A 17,474-nucleotide genomic window follows, 5' to 3' on the forward strand; every position below is an offset into this window, starting at 1 on the left:
TTTAAAAGGAAGACAGTCTCAGATTTGGGGAAGGAATTAAGAGAGCATGGGGCCCAGCCAGCTAATGGCACATTTCTAATGGCAGTGCGATTAAAATCATGCCTTTATATGAATTGGAGGAACTCAGCAATTTTGGAGAACTGTAAAGGTAGAGGCAACAGAGGTCGGGAGGGAGGGAACAAGGCCATGGGGAGATGTGAATTTAAAAATTTAATTCCTGTGTTCTAGATATTAAGTTCAGAAGATAAGCTGTAAAGAGTGAAGTTAGTACTGGTTTAAAAACTAAAAGTTGTTCCTCTGCTGCACCTTTCTGATAATGATAGTTTCTGATAATTGTTAGCAATCCCATTTTGGAATCTGAGAATCCAGTGTTTAGATAATCTAGTGAAGAGTTTACATAGGTCATAATAATGACAAAGAAATTTCTAACTGGTAACGGTCGACACAAAAATACAAAAAAGGACGACTTGAAATCAAATTGTGAACATAGGAACAACGCATAGAGGGATTTTTAATACAATACAAGTACTTTCAGCAGGGTTTCAACGTCTTTGAGTGACAGATTCATTATGATAATATCTCATTCAATACACTGCACATCTAAAAATACTGCATTCCCCCTCAGTGTTGCATAGAAGTGCCAGCTTAGATTGTATGCTTCAACCCCTAAGAGCTTGAACTCAATTTCAAACTTAGAAATGATCTGCTAGGTACTATACAAAACTGTCAAATGATTCAATACAAAGTCAACAATAACAGCTAAGTTATTCTACTAAAGAACTGCAAAGTACATATAAGGAAAAATGTACGTACACGTTGCAGGTTGGTATCATTCTGCACCTGGTATTGTAGCTCATTCTGCAGGTCCGCACTGATTTGTTCCGGCAGTGCCTATGGAAAGTACAATTGAGTTACAATGGCACTTCAAATTAAAGTGGCTGTCAAGGAACAAAAATGTTAACCCAATCTGCATATTAATGTAACAGAACAAGTCTCATCAACACTCTTATAGAAAATAAAATGGTGCTCTCCCGCTTAGGGGAGCATGAAATTTGTAACAAGGGAGATTCTGTCACTCCACCAAAAATATAGCTTTTGAATGGAAAGTCTAAATCAAACAATGATGCTGCTGCATGGCATTCCTGCAAGGGCCTGTCCTACTGGCTACCCTGTCAAAGCTTTGTGAGGTTCTCCTTCACCAAAGGCCCAAAACAGCTAGGCAAACTTTACTGAGCTGGAGAATCTAACGGGCTTCCTCGTTAGTTTATTCCTTGTGTAAGGGGCTTTACTGATTTCTGTATATTTTAGAACAATAACTGGTGTTTCTCAAGACTTGCAAAAGAACTCTGAGCTTGTAGAAGTCAACTGTTTCCTGACACACCTAATAGGTAGAGAATAGTTATTTAGGATAAATATTAAGCCCCAGTTTTACCCATTTTAAAGTAAGGATTTCAACACTCAGCATAATTCACTTTACTAGATTAAAACAGACACTTTAACTGATTTAATGAATATAGTGTCCAAGGACAGAGCAGGACCCGTAGCAACAGCCATAGCAACAGCATTGCACGACAAGGTAACATGAAGGCTCTATTGTTATAATACCTAAGCCAGCAAAAAAAAAGTTTTTACTGGCCTTGATAACAGAACATTATCGCATTCTTTAACATACACAAGTATGCAGATACGAAACAATTAGAACTAATGTTGCATATTAAAGATGGACGGCTTGCCGTCAAATCAGATGTGTCCGAGTCTAACCCAAACCAATTAGGATTATATTGGGGTGTGATGGCTTAAGACAGATATGAAACAGTATAACTGATAAATTTTGTTCAGCCATTTTTGGGTGGTGTTGGTTTGAAGCTGGAGCTGGAAGATTAGCTGGACTTCTTTTCTCTCTTTTTCTTGAATCATCTATACTTTGATCTGAACTATTCACTGTCGCCCTGTATTCATATTTCATTTTCACTTTAAAAGTTATTGTCGAGCTGTTTGCCTAAGCAAGAAGATAATTTCTGTGATTCTTTGAAAGCTTCAAATTGCCTACGAATTGCCTTTTAAATGACTTTCAAACTACAATCAATCGAAGACAAATAAACAATTCCTTTTTGCACCCGAGAAGTTTTAACTTAAATTTCTACTGTGTTCCAGTAATCGCAAAGTGCTGCTGGTAACTGAATGGTTAAATCCAGAGCTGCTGACCACCTCCACCCATCTTTCCAACCCACTGTACTTTCAATCCCAATAATAGAGATAAATTGTGTCTCTCTTTATCTCCAAGGCGTTTCTGACTTCTGAACACTCCTGCAAAGGTTTTCAACGGCAAATTCTGCAACGGTTTTCAACGGGAAATTCCAATAGCAGAGGAAAGACTTTGGAAGACTTGGCTAAGGTGGTGGTGTCGCTCAGAGCTGCGATTGAGAGAGCAAAGCAGAAATTGGAGGCTCACGGTCTGCCGATCCAGAGTACCCGGAGGAAACCCACGCACACACGGGGAGGATATGCAGACTCCGCACAGACAGTGACCCAAGCCGGAATTGAACCTGGGACCCTGGAGCTGTGAAGCGATTGTGCTATCCACAATGCCACCGTGCTGCCCTTCAATTGCTGCAGTTCAATCATGCACTCTTTGAATGTTTGCCATTGCTCATCCACTTTTACTTTCCCTAATTCAACATAGCCAACTTGTACTTCATACGATAGTAGTTTCCTTTATTTAGATTCAGGACCCGAGTATCAGAGTCAACGCTATCACTCTCCACCTTGATTATGGTTGCTCATCCCCAAGGGACCTTGTACAACTAGATTGCCAATTATTCCTTTCTCATTACAGAATAGAAAGGAATAGTTGGCTGTACATATTGGATTAAATTAAGTTGAATGGGAGGAGGCTCAAGCGGCACAAACACCAGCATAAACCAGCTGGGCCGAATGGCCTGCTTCTGTGCTGCAAAATTTTGTGTTGTCTGTGTTAAAGCAGAGGCGTACGATTTCACTATAACTAAATAATTTGGGTGAACATAGAACACGTCATAAATTAGTTTCTGTAACAACATTTCATCCCAATGGACTTCACATTTGCTGAACAAAAGTTTGTGCCCACCAATTTCCGCCGAAGGTATGTGCTTGCATGTCATGCAGAAATATGGAACTACTACATACTGAAATAAACAGAACATTAACAACAGCGAGCCCAAAGAGGAGGCAGGCCTGAATCAAACAGAAATAGCAAAATTGAAAATGGTTAGAGAGAGCATGGAAAAATGCAACCATGATTGCACAAGTAGTGAGTGAAGGAGAAAGGGACTCTGTGGTTGGAACGGTAACAATCTTGAGTGTAGGGGAAGGGGACATGTGTGCGAAAAAAGCAACATGCACGGAGAAAGGCAGAAAGGAAGGAGCAGGGCAAGGGACCAGAACCCCATGAGCAGTGATTTTCAATTGTTTCTTCCTTAGACCCCTTTTACCAACCAGCCATCAGGACCCATGCTGGCCCACATTGGAGACACATGCCACGTTAGTTTACCTTTAATACAAAAGGGGAGCCTGTTTTGTCCTCACAATCTCACTTCAAACAGGTTCACAGGAGGAGGGGGCAATGTGCACATCAGGTACAGACTTTGGCCAGTTCCTTTGTGCCGTCTCCACCTTTGAGAGACTGGAAAGTCCAACTTTGCACATGTAGGTCGTCATGAAGGGCAATAGCAACAAACTGCTCATTTTATTCAGTACTTGATACTCCTGGGAGATGCTATTCAGAATGCTGACAGCCTTATGGGTTTTTGCCATGTTCTTAGAAGTATCAGGTACAGCAACATATCTTTTCATTGGGAAACAGTTGTAAGTTAATAACTGGGGTCTCAACCTCAAAAGGTATTTTTCACCATCAGTCTTTCAAAATCTGAATCTTCTCCTCTCACTTGCCAGTACTTCCCTGCACATAACAGGGGCAGCACAGTATCATAGTGGTTAGCACAGTTGCTTCACAGCTCCAGGGTGCTAGGGTCAACTCCCGGCTGGGTCATTATCTGTGCGGAGTCTGCACATTCTCCCCGTGTCTGCGTGGGTTTCCTCCGGGTGTTCCGGTTTCTTCACAGTCCAAAGATGAGCGGGTTAGGTGGATTGGCCATGCCAAAAAATGTTAAGTTGGGGTTACTGTCACAGGGTAGATACACGGGCTTCGGGGGGGGTATCTTTGTAAGGGCCGGGCCGGTGCAGACCCGATGGGCCAGGAGGCCTCCTTCTGCACTGTAAATTCTATGTTTCTCTGAACACACATGGGGCTGGATTCACCTCCGGTGGGATGCTCAGTTTTGCCGGATGCCCAGTTGTTTCCCGACGGCGGGGGCTGCCCCACAATGGGAAACCCCATTGACCAGCCAGCGTGACGAAGCATCCCGCCGGCGGGGTGAAGCAGAAATGTGATGCGGCGGGGCGGAGAATCTAGCCCATGGCTTTAAACTACCACAGCAATAATTGTCTTTGCCAAACAGGTACAGGGCAGGCCAGGATCCCCTGTGCAGTTAACCTCCACTGTTGGTGTATCAGTGCAAATCCCTTACAAACTTGTGGTGAGGCACAAAGAATGCTACATGTTATCAAAGAGTGCCCCCCTCTACAGACAAAATGGAAGACTAATTACTTTAAACTCAGCAAACAAGGTGGCTTGTGTTCAGGGATTTGCATTCGCTAAATACATAAAATGCCAGCCTGGAAACTGGCAAGTTAATTGACACGATCCAGTTCAACAGTTTCACCCCCACAATCCAAAGACGTGCAAGTTAGGTGGATTGGCCACGCTAAATTGCCCCTTAATTGGAAAGCACTCTAAATTTTGTATAAAAAAAAGACAATGGAAAAGACACCACATCATGAGTTTCCTTTCATCTGGTGAGATGAATGGATTTTTAAGTTTGTGCATGATCTTGTCCCAGACTGTCAAACTCTGTGCATCCTCCCCACTTTTAAGTTAACCGAGCATCCATGTGTGGGATGTGTAAGCAGGGGTAGAAAGGGACCAAAGGGTGAGAAAAGGTAGAACGGATGTGCAGCAATCAGAAAGTTACAAAGCACAGGATAAACAGTTTGCTCATAAATTTGTGGAAGTTCAGGTGACTTTTAAAATGCAAGCAACCCATGGACAAAATAGAACTACTCACAGCAAAAATAAAATTTAGAGAGAACATTGCTCCTCACACCCATCTCATGAGATCACAAACCATTTTTGAAAATTATATCCATTGACTTCCGGTGTGGACCATGGAGTGGTCACACACAAGGCAGCTCCTGCCCAAGGTTACAGAAAAGAGCTCTTTTTTAATCAATACGGGGTGGAATTTTGATGAAAAGACGTAGGTGAATGCTGGAGGAGTGCTTTGCCCCAGGAATGGTATGTCTCTTGGTTACCAGACCCGGCAGACACAGTAAAACATTTGGCTGGAGCTGCAGCAAAGACAAAAGCCTCTTCCAGCATGCAGGCGGGGAAAGGGCAAGCTTAAAGCTTGAAGCCGACTTGAGGGCCTTTATTAAAGCTGAATTCTATCAGCAGAGGGAACAACTGTGAAAAGATCTCGCCAAGGCCATTGAAGAAGCGGTGACGAGACTTCCGGTGGCGGCCATGGAGGAGTAGGTCGCGCATTCGGCAGCTACCATCTGGACTCTCGGACCTTTTTCAGGGGTTTTCACAGACTTTTTGGGGTAGATTGGTGAAGCGAGCACTGCCAAAAGGATTCCCTCTCTGTTGAATAGATAGCTGGACCAGGAGTGGCTGGGTGAAGCGTTTAAGTCCCAACAGACAGAAGCGCGCGGGGCGGGCGCCGAGGCACAGCATGGCGGCCGGTATAGACCAGGGTGCATGGGCGCAGTGGGCACAGGAGCAACAGGAGTTTCTTAGGGGCTGCTTTGCTGATCTTAAAAAGGCATCATAGAACATAGAACGATACAGCGCAGTACAGGCCCTTCGGCCCTCGATGTTGCACCGACATGGAAAAAATCTAAAGGCCATCTAACCTACACTATGCCCTTATCATCCATATGCTTATCCAATAAATTTTTTAATGCCCTCAATGTTGGCGTGTTCACTACTGTTGCAGGTAGGGCATTCCACGGCCTCACCACTCTTTGCGTAAAAATCCCACCTCTGACCTCTGTCCTATATCTATTACCCCTCAATTTAAGGCTATGTCCCCTCGTGCTAGCCACCTCCATCCGCGGGAGAAGGCTCTCGCTGTCCACCCTATCTAACCCTCTGATCGTTTTGTATGCCTCTATTAAGTCACCTCTTAACCTTCTTCTCTCTAACGAAAACAACCTCAAGTCCATCAGCCTTTCCTCATAAGATTTTCCCTCCATACCAGGCAACATCCTGGTAAATCTCCTCTGCACCCGTTCCAAAGCTTCCACGTCCTTCCTATAATGAGGCGACCAGAACTGTACGCAATACTCCAAATGCGGCCGTACTAGAGTTTTGTACAACTGCAACATGACCTCATGGCTCCGGAACTCAATCCCTCTACCAATAAAGGCCAACACACCATAGGCCTTCTTCACAACCCTATCAACCTGGGTGGCAACTTTCAGGGATCTATGTACATGGACACCGAGATCCCTCTGCTCATCCACACTACCAAGAATTTTACCATTAGCCAAATATTCCGCATTTCTGTTATTCTTTCCAAAGTGAATCACCTCACACTTCTCCACATTAAACTCCATTTGCCACCTCTCAGCCCAGCTCTGCAGCTTATCTATGTCCCTCTGTAACCTGCAACATCCTTCCGCACTGTCTACAACTCCACCGACTTTAGTGTCGTCTGCAAATTTACTCACCCATCCTTCTGCGCCCTCCTCTAGGTCATTTATAAAAATGACAAACAGCAACGGCCCCAGAACAGATCCTTGTGGTACGCCACTCGTAACTGAACTCCATTCTGAACATTTCCCATCAACTACCACTCTCTGTCTTCTTTCAACTAGCCAATTTCTGATCCACATCTCTAAATCACCCTCAATCCCCAGCCTCCGTATTTTCTGCAATAGACGACCGTGGGGAACCTTATCAAACGCTTTACTGAAATCCATATACACCACATCAAATGCTCTACCCTCGTCTACCTGTTCAGTCACCTTCTCAAAGAACTCGATAAGGTTTGTGAGGCATGACCTACCCTTCACAAAACCATGCTGACTGTCCCTCATCATATTATTCCTATCTAGATGATTATAAATTGTATCTTTTATAATCCTCTCCAAGACTTTACCCACCACAGACGTCAGGCTCACCGGCCTATAGTTACCGGGGTTATCTCTACTCCCCTTCTTGAACAAAGGGACCACATTTGCTATCCTCCAGTCCTCTGGCACTATTCCTGTAGCCAATGATGACCTAAAAATCAAAGCCAAAGGCTCAGCAATCTCTTCCCTGGCTTCCCAGAGAATCCTAGGATAAATCCCATCCGGCCCCGGGGACTTATCTATTTTCACCTTGTCCAGAATTGCCAACACTTCTTCCCTACGCACCTCAATGCCATCTATTCTAATAGCCTGGGTCTCAGCATTCTCCTCCACAATATTATCTTTTTCTTGAGTGAATACTGACGAAAAGTATTCATTTAGTATCTCGCTTATCTCCTCAGCCTCCACACACAACTTCCCACCACTGCCCTTGACTGGCCCTACTCTTACCCTAGTCATTCTTTTATTCCTGACATACCTATAGAAAGCTTTTGGGTTTTCCTTGATCCTACCTGCCAAAGACTTCTCATGTCCCCTCCTTGCTCGTCTCAGCTCTATCTTTAGGTCCTTCCTCGCTTCCTTGTAACTATCAAGCGCCCCAACTGAAACTTCACGCCTCATCTTCACATAGGCCTCCTTCTTCCTCTTAACAAGAGATTCCACTTCTTTGGTAAACCACGGTTCCTTCGCTTGACCCCTTCCTCCCTGCCTGACTGGTACGTACTTATCAAGAACATGCAATAGCTGTTCCTTGAACAAGCTCCACATATCCAGTGTGCCCAACCCTTGCAGCCTACTTCTCCAACCAACACATCCTAAGTCATGTCTAATGGCATCATAATTGCCCTTCCCCCAGCTATAACTCTTGCCCTGCGGGGTATACTTATCCCTTTCCATCACTAACGTAAAGGTCACCGAATTGTGGTCACTGTTTCCAAAGTGCTCACCTACCTCCAGATCTAACACCTGGCCTGGTTCATTACCCAAAACCAAATCCAATGTGGCCTCGCCTCTTGTTGGCCTGTCAACATATTGTGTCAGGAAACCCTCCTGCACACATTGTACAAAGAATGACCCATCTAATGTACTCGAACTATATCTTTTCCAGTCAATATTTGGAAAGCTAAAGTCTCCCATAACAACTACCCTGTTACTTTCGCTCTTTTCCAGAATCATCTTCGCCATCCTTTCCTCTACATCCCTAGAACTATTAGGTGGCCTATAGAAAACTCCCAACAGGGTGACCTCTCCTTTCCTGTTTCTAACCTCAGCCCATACTACCTCAGAAGAAGAGTCCCCATCTAGCATCCTTTCCGCCACCGTAATACTGTCCTTGACTAGCAGCGCCACACCTCCCCCTCTTTTGCCCCCTTCTCTGAGCTTACTAAAACACCTAAACCCCGGAACCTGCAACAACCATTCCTGTCCCTGCTCTATCCATGTCTCTGAAATGGCCACAACATCGAAGTCCCAGGTACCAACCCATGCTGCCAGTTCCCCTACCTTATTTCGTATACTCCTGGCATTGAAGTAGACACACTTCAAACCACCTACCTGAACACTGGCACCCTCCTGCGAAGTCAAATCTGTGCTCCTGACCTCTATACTCTCAATCTCCCGTACCCCAAAACTACAATCCAGGTTCCCATGCCCCTGCTGAATTAGTTTAAACCCCCCCAAAGAGCACTAACAAATCTCCCCCCCAGGATATTGGTGCCCCTCAGGTTCAGATGTAGACCATCCTGTCTATAGAGGTCCCACCTTCCCCAGAAAGAGCCCCAGTTATCCAGAAATCTGAATCCCTCCCGCCTGCACCATCCCTGTAGCCACGTGTTTAATTGCTCTCTCTCCCTATTCCTCATCTCACTATCACGTGGCACGGGCAACAACCCAGAGATAACAACTCTGTTTGTTCTCGCTCTGAGCTTCCATCCTAGCTCCCTAAAGGCCTGCCTGACATCCTTGTCCCCTTTCCTACCTATGTCGTTAGTGCCAATGTGGACTACGACTTGGGGCTGCTCCCCCTCCCCCTTAAGGACCCGGAAAACACGATCCGAGACATCACGTACCCTTGCACCTAGGAGGCAACATACCAAACGTGAGTCTCTCTCGCTCCCACAAAATCTCCTATCTGTGCCCCTGACTATTGAGTCCCCAATTACTAATGTTCTACTCCTTTCCCCCCTTCCCTTCTGAGCAACAGGGACAGACTCCGTGCCAGAGGCCTGTACCCCATGGCTTACCCCTGGTAAGTCGTCCCCCCCACAAGTATCCAAAACGGTATACTTGTTACTCAGGGGAACGACCGCAGACCCCCTGCACTGACTGCTTCTTCCCAGTCCCTCTTACAGTTACCCATCTATCTCCAGTCTTTGGTGTAACTACTTCCCTGAAGCTCCTATCTATGACCCCCTCTGCCTCCCGAATGATCCGAAGTTCATCCAGCTCAAGCTCCAGGTCCCTAACACGGTTTTTGAGGAGCTGGAGTTGGGTGCACTTCCCACAGATGAAATCAGCAGGGACACTGACGGCGTCCAATAGACCAAATGATCGCAATTCAGGCGACACAAGGGAAAGCGATTAAGGAGATGGAGAAAAAGCTATCCGACCTCGAGGACGAGTTGGTCGTATTGGCCCTTAAGGTGGAGGCACAGGATGACCTCCACAAGAAGCGCCAGGAGAGGCTGGAGGACCTAGAAAACAGGTCCAGGAGACAGAACTTGAGAATTGTGGGCCTCCCCGAAGGTGTAGAGGGGTCGCATACGAGAGCATTTGTGTCCAAGATGCTGGAGACGCTGATAGGGACGGGGGGTATTCCCTCGACCCCTGGAGCTGGACGGGGCGCACAGAGCCCTCGCAAGGAAGCCCAAGGCGAATGAACCACCGAGGGCCATGGTGGTGGGATTTCATCGCTTCTCGGACAAGGAACTTGTCTTGCGGTGGGCAAAAAAAGAACGGAGCAGCAGGTGGGAGAACAGCGTGATACGCATGTACCAGGACCGGAGTGCGGAGCTGGCCAAGAGGCATGCTGGATTCAACCGGGTTAATGCGACCCTCTTCAACAAGGGGGTGAAATTTGGGATGCTATACCCAGTGAGGCTATGGGTCACGTACAAGGAACGGCATCACTATTTTGAGACGCCGGACGAGGCATGGTCATTCGTCAAAGAAAAGCAGGACTCGAATTAAAGGACGGCTAAGCTTTGGTGGAATGCGGCGGTGGGGCTGGGTAACATGGTACCGTTTCCAATACAAGATTGTATACAATGTTGGGTGCGTGTAAGGGCTGTGGTGATGGCTGGGATTGCAGTGTTTTCGACAAAGTTGAGATACGGAGGGGCCCTGTGCTTAGTGCGAATATTCGGGAAGTTGGAGCCTTGGTTCAACAAGTGTTTCCTCACGGGGCAATGTTAGTGTTTTCTGTTTATTTTTCATTTCGTATTACTATTTACTCACTGGGGCTGGACAGGTAGTTTAATTGGTTTATTCATGTGAGGAGGGGGGTCCGGACAATGAGGCGACAGTCTGATCGGCGCCAGGGGTGGGAGCTGCCAGGGTCAGGAGACTCTCGGGAGCGGGTTCGAGGCTGGCCAAGAAAGGGCGATGGCTAGTCGGCAGGTGGGGTTTTAGTCCAGGCTGATCACGTGGAATGTGAGGGGTTTGAATGGGCCGGTCAAAAGAGCGTGCGTGTTCGCGCATCTAAAGGGGTTAAAGGCAGACGTAGCAATGCTTCAGGGGACACATTTAAAGCTCGCAGATCACACGAGATTGAGAAAGGGATGGGTAGGCCAGGTGTTCCATTAAGGACTGGATTCTAAGACCAGGGGGGGTAGCAATTCTGATCCGTAAGGGTGTGGCATTCGAGGCTGGGAGAATTGTGGCAGATAAGGGGGCAGGTATATAATGGTGAGTGGAAAGTGGGAGGTGATCCGGGTGGTGTTTGTGAACGTCTGTGCTCCGAATTGGGATGATGTGGAATTTATGAGACGCATGCGAGGCAAAATCCCGGAGAGCGAAGGAGTTCTCCTTTTTCTCCCACGTTCATAAGGTTTATTCCCGCATAGACTTCTTTGCCTTGAGCACGGCATTAACCCCAAAGGTGGCAGGGACAGAATACTCAGCAATCACAGTCTCGGACCATGCCCCGCACTGGGTGGACCTGTGGCTTAGTGAGGAGAGAGGGCGAAGAGGTTTGCGGGCGGATTAGCAGGAACATCCAGGATTACCTGGAAACAAACGATACGGGCGAGATAGCAGCAGCAACGGTCTGGGAGGCTCTGAAGGCAGTTGTCAGAGGGGAACTCATCTCAATTCGTCCCATAGGGAAAAGAGAGAAAGAGCGGAGAGGGAGCGACTGATGGAGGAGATACTCCGAGTGGACAGAGATACGCAGGGCTACTGAGGGAGCGGAGTCTGCAGGCGGAGTTTGAATTGCTGACCACTGGGAAAATGGTAGCACAGCTGAGGAAGGCAAGGGAGGCAGTCTATGAGTATTGAGCCCACTCCTGATGAGGACCTTCAATGAGGCTAGAGAGAACGGAACCCCCCCCCCCCCCCCAAACAATGTCACAGGCTTTGATCTCATTCATTCTTGAACGAGGGAAGGATCCGGAACATTGCGGGTCATACAGGCCAATTTCGCTTTTAAACGTGGATGCCAAATTGCTAGCTAGGATTCTAGGCACAAGAATTAAGGATTGCGTCCCAGGGGTGATAGAGGAAGACCAGACTGGGTTTACTAAAGGCAGACAACTCAATACCAATGTCTGGAGACTTTTGATTATTATGATGCCCTCAGAGGGAGGGGAGGCGGTAACAGCGATGGATGCAGAGAAAGCCTTTGACAGGGTGGAGTGGGAGTGCCTGTGGGAAACACTGGGAAGGTTCGGGTTTGGTGAGGGCTTTATTGGCTGGGTGAAATTGCTGTACCAGGCGCCTGTAGCAAGTGCATGTATAAACCGGCTGAGGTCGGGGTACTTCGAGCTTCACCGGGGAACGCGGCAGGGGTGTCCCCTCTCCCCGTTACTATTTGCCCTATTATAGAACCACTAGCTATGGCGGTGAGAGCCTCGAGGAATGGTGGGGACTAGTTCAGGGGGGGTGGAACATCGGGTCTCGCTATACGCGGATGATTTGCTCCTGTACATTTCGGACCGTGGTGGGGATGGGGGAGGTTCTGAGCGATTTTGGTAGTTTCAGGGTACAAACTGAACATGGGAAAGAGCGAGTTGTTTGTGATCCAGGCCAAGGGGCAGGAGGAGAGACTGAAAGAGCTGCTGCTCAGGATGGTAGAGAAAAGTTTTTGTTACCTGCGTACACAGGTGGCCAGGAAGTGGCATGCCCTGCACAGGCTCAACCTGACCCGGTTGGTGGAGCAAATGGAAGGGGACTTTAAAAGGTGGGACATGCTCCCGCTGTCACTGGCAGGGAGGGTGCAGACCGTGAAAATGACTGTCCTCCCAGATTTTTGTTTGTCTTTCAGTGCCTCCCCATCTTCATCCCCAAGGCATTTTTTAAAGCGGGCGAGTAGGATCATTACGGGCTTTGTGTGGGCGAATAAGACCCCGCGAGGAGATCGCTGTTGGCGCTGCCAAACTTTCGCAACTACTACTGGGCAGCCAACATAGCTATGATTAAGAAGTGGGTGATGGGGGAGGGCTGCTGCTCTCGCTGACCCGTTACTCCACAAGTCCGGTGGTGCTGGTGACACTGTGGATCTGGGGACAGTGGAGGAGGAGGTACAATGTGGCGGGAGCGTCGGTCTTGACCCCGATATGCAATAACCACAGGTTTGTCCCGGGTAGGATGGATGGTGGGTTCCAGAGCTGGCAGAGGGCAGGCATCAGGAGGATGGGAGATCTGTTCATAGACGGAAGCTTCCCCAGTTCGAAGGCACTAGAGGATAAATTTAATCGGCCGCCAGGAAACGCCTTGAAAGATCTGCAAGTACGAGCCTTCCTGAAAAAACAGGTAGTGGCCTTTCCGACGCTGCCGCCACTGAGGATACAGGACAGGGTGGTCTCCGGCACCTGGCTGGGGGAAGGGAGGGTGTCGGATATCTACCAGGAACTATAGGAGGTGGAGGAAACCCCGGCTGAGGAGCTCAAGGGCAAGTGGGAGGAGGAGCTAGGTGAGGAGTTAGAAGTGGGTTTGTGGGCAGAGGTCCTGGGCAGGGTTAATTCCTCCTGCCAGGCTCAGTCTAATTCAATTTAAGGTGGTCCACCAGGCACACATGACGGCAGCAAGAATGAGCAAGTTTTTTGGGGTAGAAGGCAGTTGTTGGCACCTATGTTGAGGTGCAAGGGCAGCCCTGCAAACCATGTCCACATGTTTCGGGCATGCCCGGAGCTTAGAGTGTTCTGGCAAGGGTTCGCGAGGGGAATGTCCAAGGTGCTTAACACACGCGTGGTGCCGAGTCCAGAGATAGCGACCGTTGGAGTGTCAGAAGACCCGGGAGCTCAGGGGGCGAAAGAGGCCGACGTCTTGGCCTTTGCCTCCCTCGTAGCCCGGAGACAGATTTTAATAATGTGGAGGGACTCGAAACCCCCGAGCGTAGAGACTTGGGTTACCGACATGGCTGGGTTTCTCAGCCTCGAGAAAATAAAGTTTGCCTTAAGAGGGTCTACACTAGGGTTCTCTCGGAGGTGGCAGCCGTTCGTCGACTTTGTCGGGGAAAATTAAAATGTCAGCGGCAGCAGCAATCCGTGTGTGTGTGGGGGGGGGGGGGGGGGGGGGGGGAGAGAGAGAGAGAAGATGGTGTGGGAAGACTGGGTCGCGTGGGGCAATGTCTATTTAATTGTTATTGTATATTCTCTTTTTGCACTGTGTTAATGTTCACTCTAGTTTGTTTTGTTATTATGGTTACTACTGTTGTATTATGAAAAATTCTGCAAAACCTTAATAAAAATACTTTTTTTTTAAAATGAAAAGAAAATTATATCCATTGTGCTTGTATACTTATGAGCTATACAATTGTGGATTTTACAATTCCCAAGTTTCTGACAACAGTTACTCCATTTTCTGGAATCACTTACATACGCAAGAGGCCCTTCATCAATATTGCTACTAGTCCAAGGATTCCAGTTGACTTGTGGAGGTGACCATGGTACAACTCCTGCAAAGTTCTGTCGAATTGATGGCTCGAAATGGGCAAGCTTTCCAACAGTGAGTGAAACTGGATCATTAGGGTCTTCGGGCTATAGAATCAAATGATTACAGATCAATGTTAATAATTTCTATGCATAAAAGCTTTGAATGCATGTGCAAAGATCGCTTACTCACATTGTACTCTCAACATTATTTTGTTTACCATAATCACACACAAGTATTTTCTTAAATCAATCCTCAGAAATGACGGAAAACAATCAGACAATCAAACCAAGCTAGTGATCAATCTGTGACTATGATGTGGAGATGCCAGTGTTGGACTGGAGTGAGCACTGTAAGAAGTCTTACAACACCAGGTTAAAGTCCAACAGGTTTGTTTCAAATCACTAGCTTTCAGAGCACTGCTCCTTCCTCAGGTGAATGTAGAGGTAGGTTTCAGAAACATTTATACAGACAAAGTCAAAGATGCAAGACGATACTTTGAATGCAAGCATTTGCAGGTAATTAAGTCTTTCCAGAGCCAAAGAGAGGGGTAACCCCAGGTTAAAGGGGTGTGAATTGTCTCAAGCCAGGACAGTTGGTCGGATTTTGCACGCCCAGGCCAGATGGTGGGGGATGAATGTAATGCAACATGAATCCAAGGTCCCGGTTGAGGCCATACTCAGGTGTGCGGAACTTGGCTACAAGTTTCAGCTCGGCGATTCTGCGTTGCCGCATGTCCTGAAGGCCGCCTTGGAGAACGCTTACCCAAAGATCAGAGACTGAATGCCCTCAACTGCTGAAGTGTTTCCCAACCAGAAGGGAACATTCCTGCCGGGCAAATGTCGCGTGATGTCTGTTCATCCGTTATCACAGAGTCTGCATGGTCTCGCCAATGTACCACGCTTCGGTTCATCCTTCCCTGCAGCGTATGAGGTAGACAACGTTGGCCTAGTCGCACGGGTATGTACTGCGTACCTGGTCGGTGGTGTTCTCATGTGCAATGGTGGTACCCATGTCGATGATCTGGCACATCTTGCAGAGATTGCCATGGCAGGGTTGTGTGGTGTGGTGGTTGCTGTTCTGAAGGCTGTGCCGTTTGCTGCAAACAATGGTTTGTTTGAGGTTAAGCAGTTGTTTGAAGGCAAGTAGTGGGGGTGTGGGGATGACCTTGACAAGACGTTTGTCTTCATCGATGACACGTTGAAGGCTGCGAAGGTGACGTCATAGTTTCTCCACTCCGGGGAAGTACTGGATGACGAAGGATACCCTGTCGGTTGTGTTCCGTGTGTCGTCTTTTTTTTAAAATTTAGAATACCCAATTCAATTTTTTCCAATTAAGCGTAAATTTAGCGTGGCCAATCCACCTACCCTGCACATCTTTTGGGTTGTGGGGGCGAAACCCACACAAACACGGGAAGAATGTGCAAACTCCACATGGACAGTGACCCAGAACCGGGATCGAACCTGGGACCTCGGCGCCGTGAGGCCGTAGTGCTAACCACTGGTGCCCCCGTGTTTGTTATATGAGGTCGGTGTGGTTTTTTGCTCTGGCACATTGGAGCTGTCGTGATGAGCCGAGCGTGATATCCCGTTCGTACGAGGGTATCCTAATCTGTGACTAATCATCATTCTTTTTTTTTTATAAATGTTTTTTTATTGAGTTTTCATATTTTATATATGACAAATTACAAGTTATTAGAGAGAGAGAAAAAAAAAGGAAAACACAAAAATTTAACATGAATATTTACAGGTAAGCATCTTCATAACAATAATTGTGGCCGCCCCCTTTAGCCAGCATACATATTTTACATTCCCCAATATGGCCGAGGCACATGTTTATAGGCATTTATTTATAGTTTGGTTTTGGGCCTTGGCTTGCCATCAAACCCCCATACCGAGCCCGTAGCCCCCCCCCCCCCCCCCCCTCCCCCCGGCTACCTTCCCCCGATTCCCGTCCATTTTCCCCTGGTTCTTGGCCACCCGACTATTCTTCCTCATGTACGTTGGCCACAAACAGGTCCTGGAACAGTTGCATGAATGGCTCCCACGTTCTGTGGAAGCCGTCGTCCGACCCTCGGATGGCGAATTTGATTTTCTCCATTTGGAGAGATTCCGAGAGGTCGGACAGCCAGTCTGCAGCTCTGGGTGGTGCTGCTGACCGCCAGCCAAACAGGATTCTACGGCGGGCAATCAGGGAGGCAAAGGCAAGGGCATCCGCCCTCCTCCCCAGGAATAGATCTGGCTGGTCTGAAACCCCGAAGACCGCCACTATCGGGCATGGCTCCACCCTCACCCCCACCACTTTGGACATAGCCTCGAAGAAGGCTGTCCAGTACTCGACAAGTCTGGGGCAAGACCAGAACATGTGGGCGTGGTTGGCCGGGCCTCTCTGGCACCGCTCACATTTGTCCTCCACCTCCGGGAAGAACCTACTCATACGGTTTCTCGTTAAGTGGGCTCTATGTATCACTTTTAGTTGCGTCAGGCTGAGCCTTGCGCACGTGGAGGTGGAGTTGACCCTATGCAGTGCTTCGCTCCAGAGTCCCCACCCTATCTCCATCCCCAGGTCGTCCTCCCATTTCCTTCTTGTTGCGTCCAGTACGGTGTCGTCCCTGTCTACCAGTCGGTCATACATGTCACTACAGTTCCCTTTCTCTAGGATACTTGCGTCCAGTAGGTCTTCCAATAGTGTCTGTCGTGGCGGTTGTGGGTACGTCCTTGTCTCCTTTCGTAGGAAGTTTTTGAGCTGCAGGTACCGTAGCTCGTTCCCCCCAGCTAGCTGAAATTTCTCTGTCAGTTCGTCCAGTGTTGCGATCCTGTCGTCCGTGTATAGGTCCCTGACTGTCAGTGTCCCCCCGTCCTGCCTCCACCTTTTGAAGGTGGCGTCGGTCAGTGCTGGTTTGAACCTATGGTTGTTGCAGATGGGAGCCTTGTCCGACATTTTGTACAGGCCAAATTGCTGCCGCAGTTGGTTCCAGGATTGGAGGGTGGCTGTCACCACTGGGCTGGTGGAGTGTTTTTTGGGTGGGGATGGGAGTGCTGCCGTGCCGAGGGCCCGGAGGGAGGTTCCCATGCAGGAGGCCTCCTCCGCACGCACCCACTCGGCTTCTGGCTCCTGGATCCATCCCCTTACTCGCTCGGCTGTTGCC

At 48.1% G+C, this 17,474-nt stretch overlaps 1 protein-coding gene across 1 annotated transcript in view; it reads right to left on the bottom strand.

Annotated features, from left to right (window-relative positions):
- Positions 1–17,474, bottom strand: part of dhx9 (DEAH (Asp-Glu-Ala-His) box helicase 9) — a 93,425-nt gene that overhangs the window by 52,211 nt on the left and 23,740 nt on the right. The window contains exons 7-8 of the mRNA XM_038793505.1: positions 14,271–14,432; positions 814–891 (exon numbers count right to left, since the gene is read on the bottom strand). Of these exons, the coding sequence (XP_038649433.1) occupies positions 814–891; positions 14,271–14,432 (240 nt within the window). The remainder of the gene's footprint in view (positions 1–813; positions 892–14,270; positions 14,433–17,474) is intronic.

The sequence above is a fragment of the Scyliorhinus canicula genome, chromosome 4, assembly GCF_902713615.1.
Source record: "Scyliorhinus canicula chromosome 4, sScyCan1.1, whole genome shotgun sequence".
NCBI classification, from domain to species: Eukaryota; Metazoa; Chordata; class Chondrichthyes; order Carcharhiniformes; family Scyliorhinidae; genus Scyliorhinus; species Scyliorhinus canicula.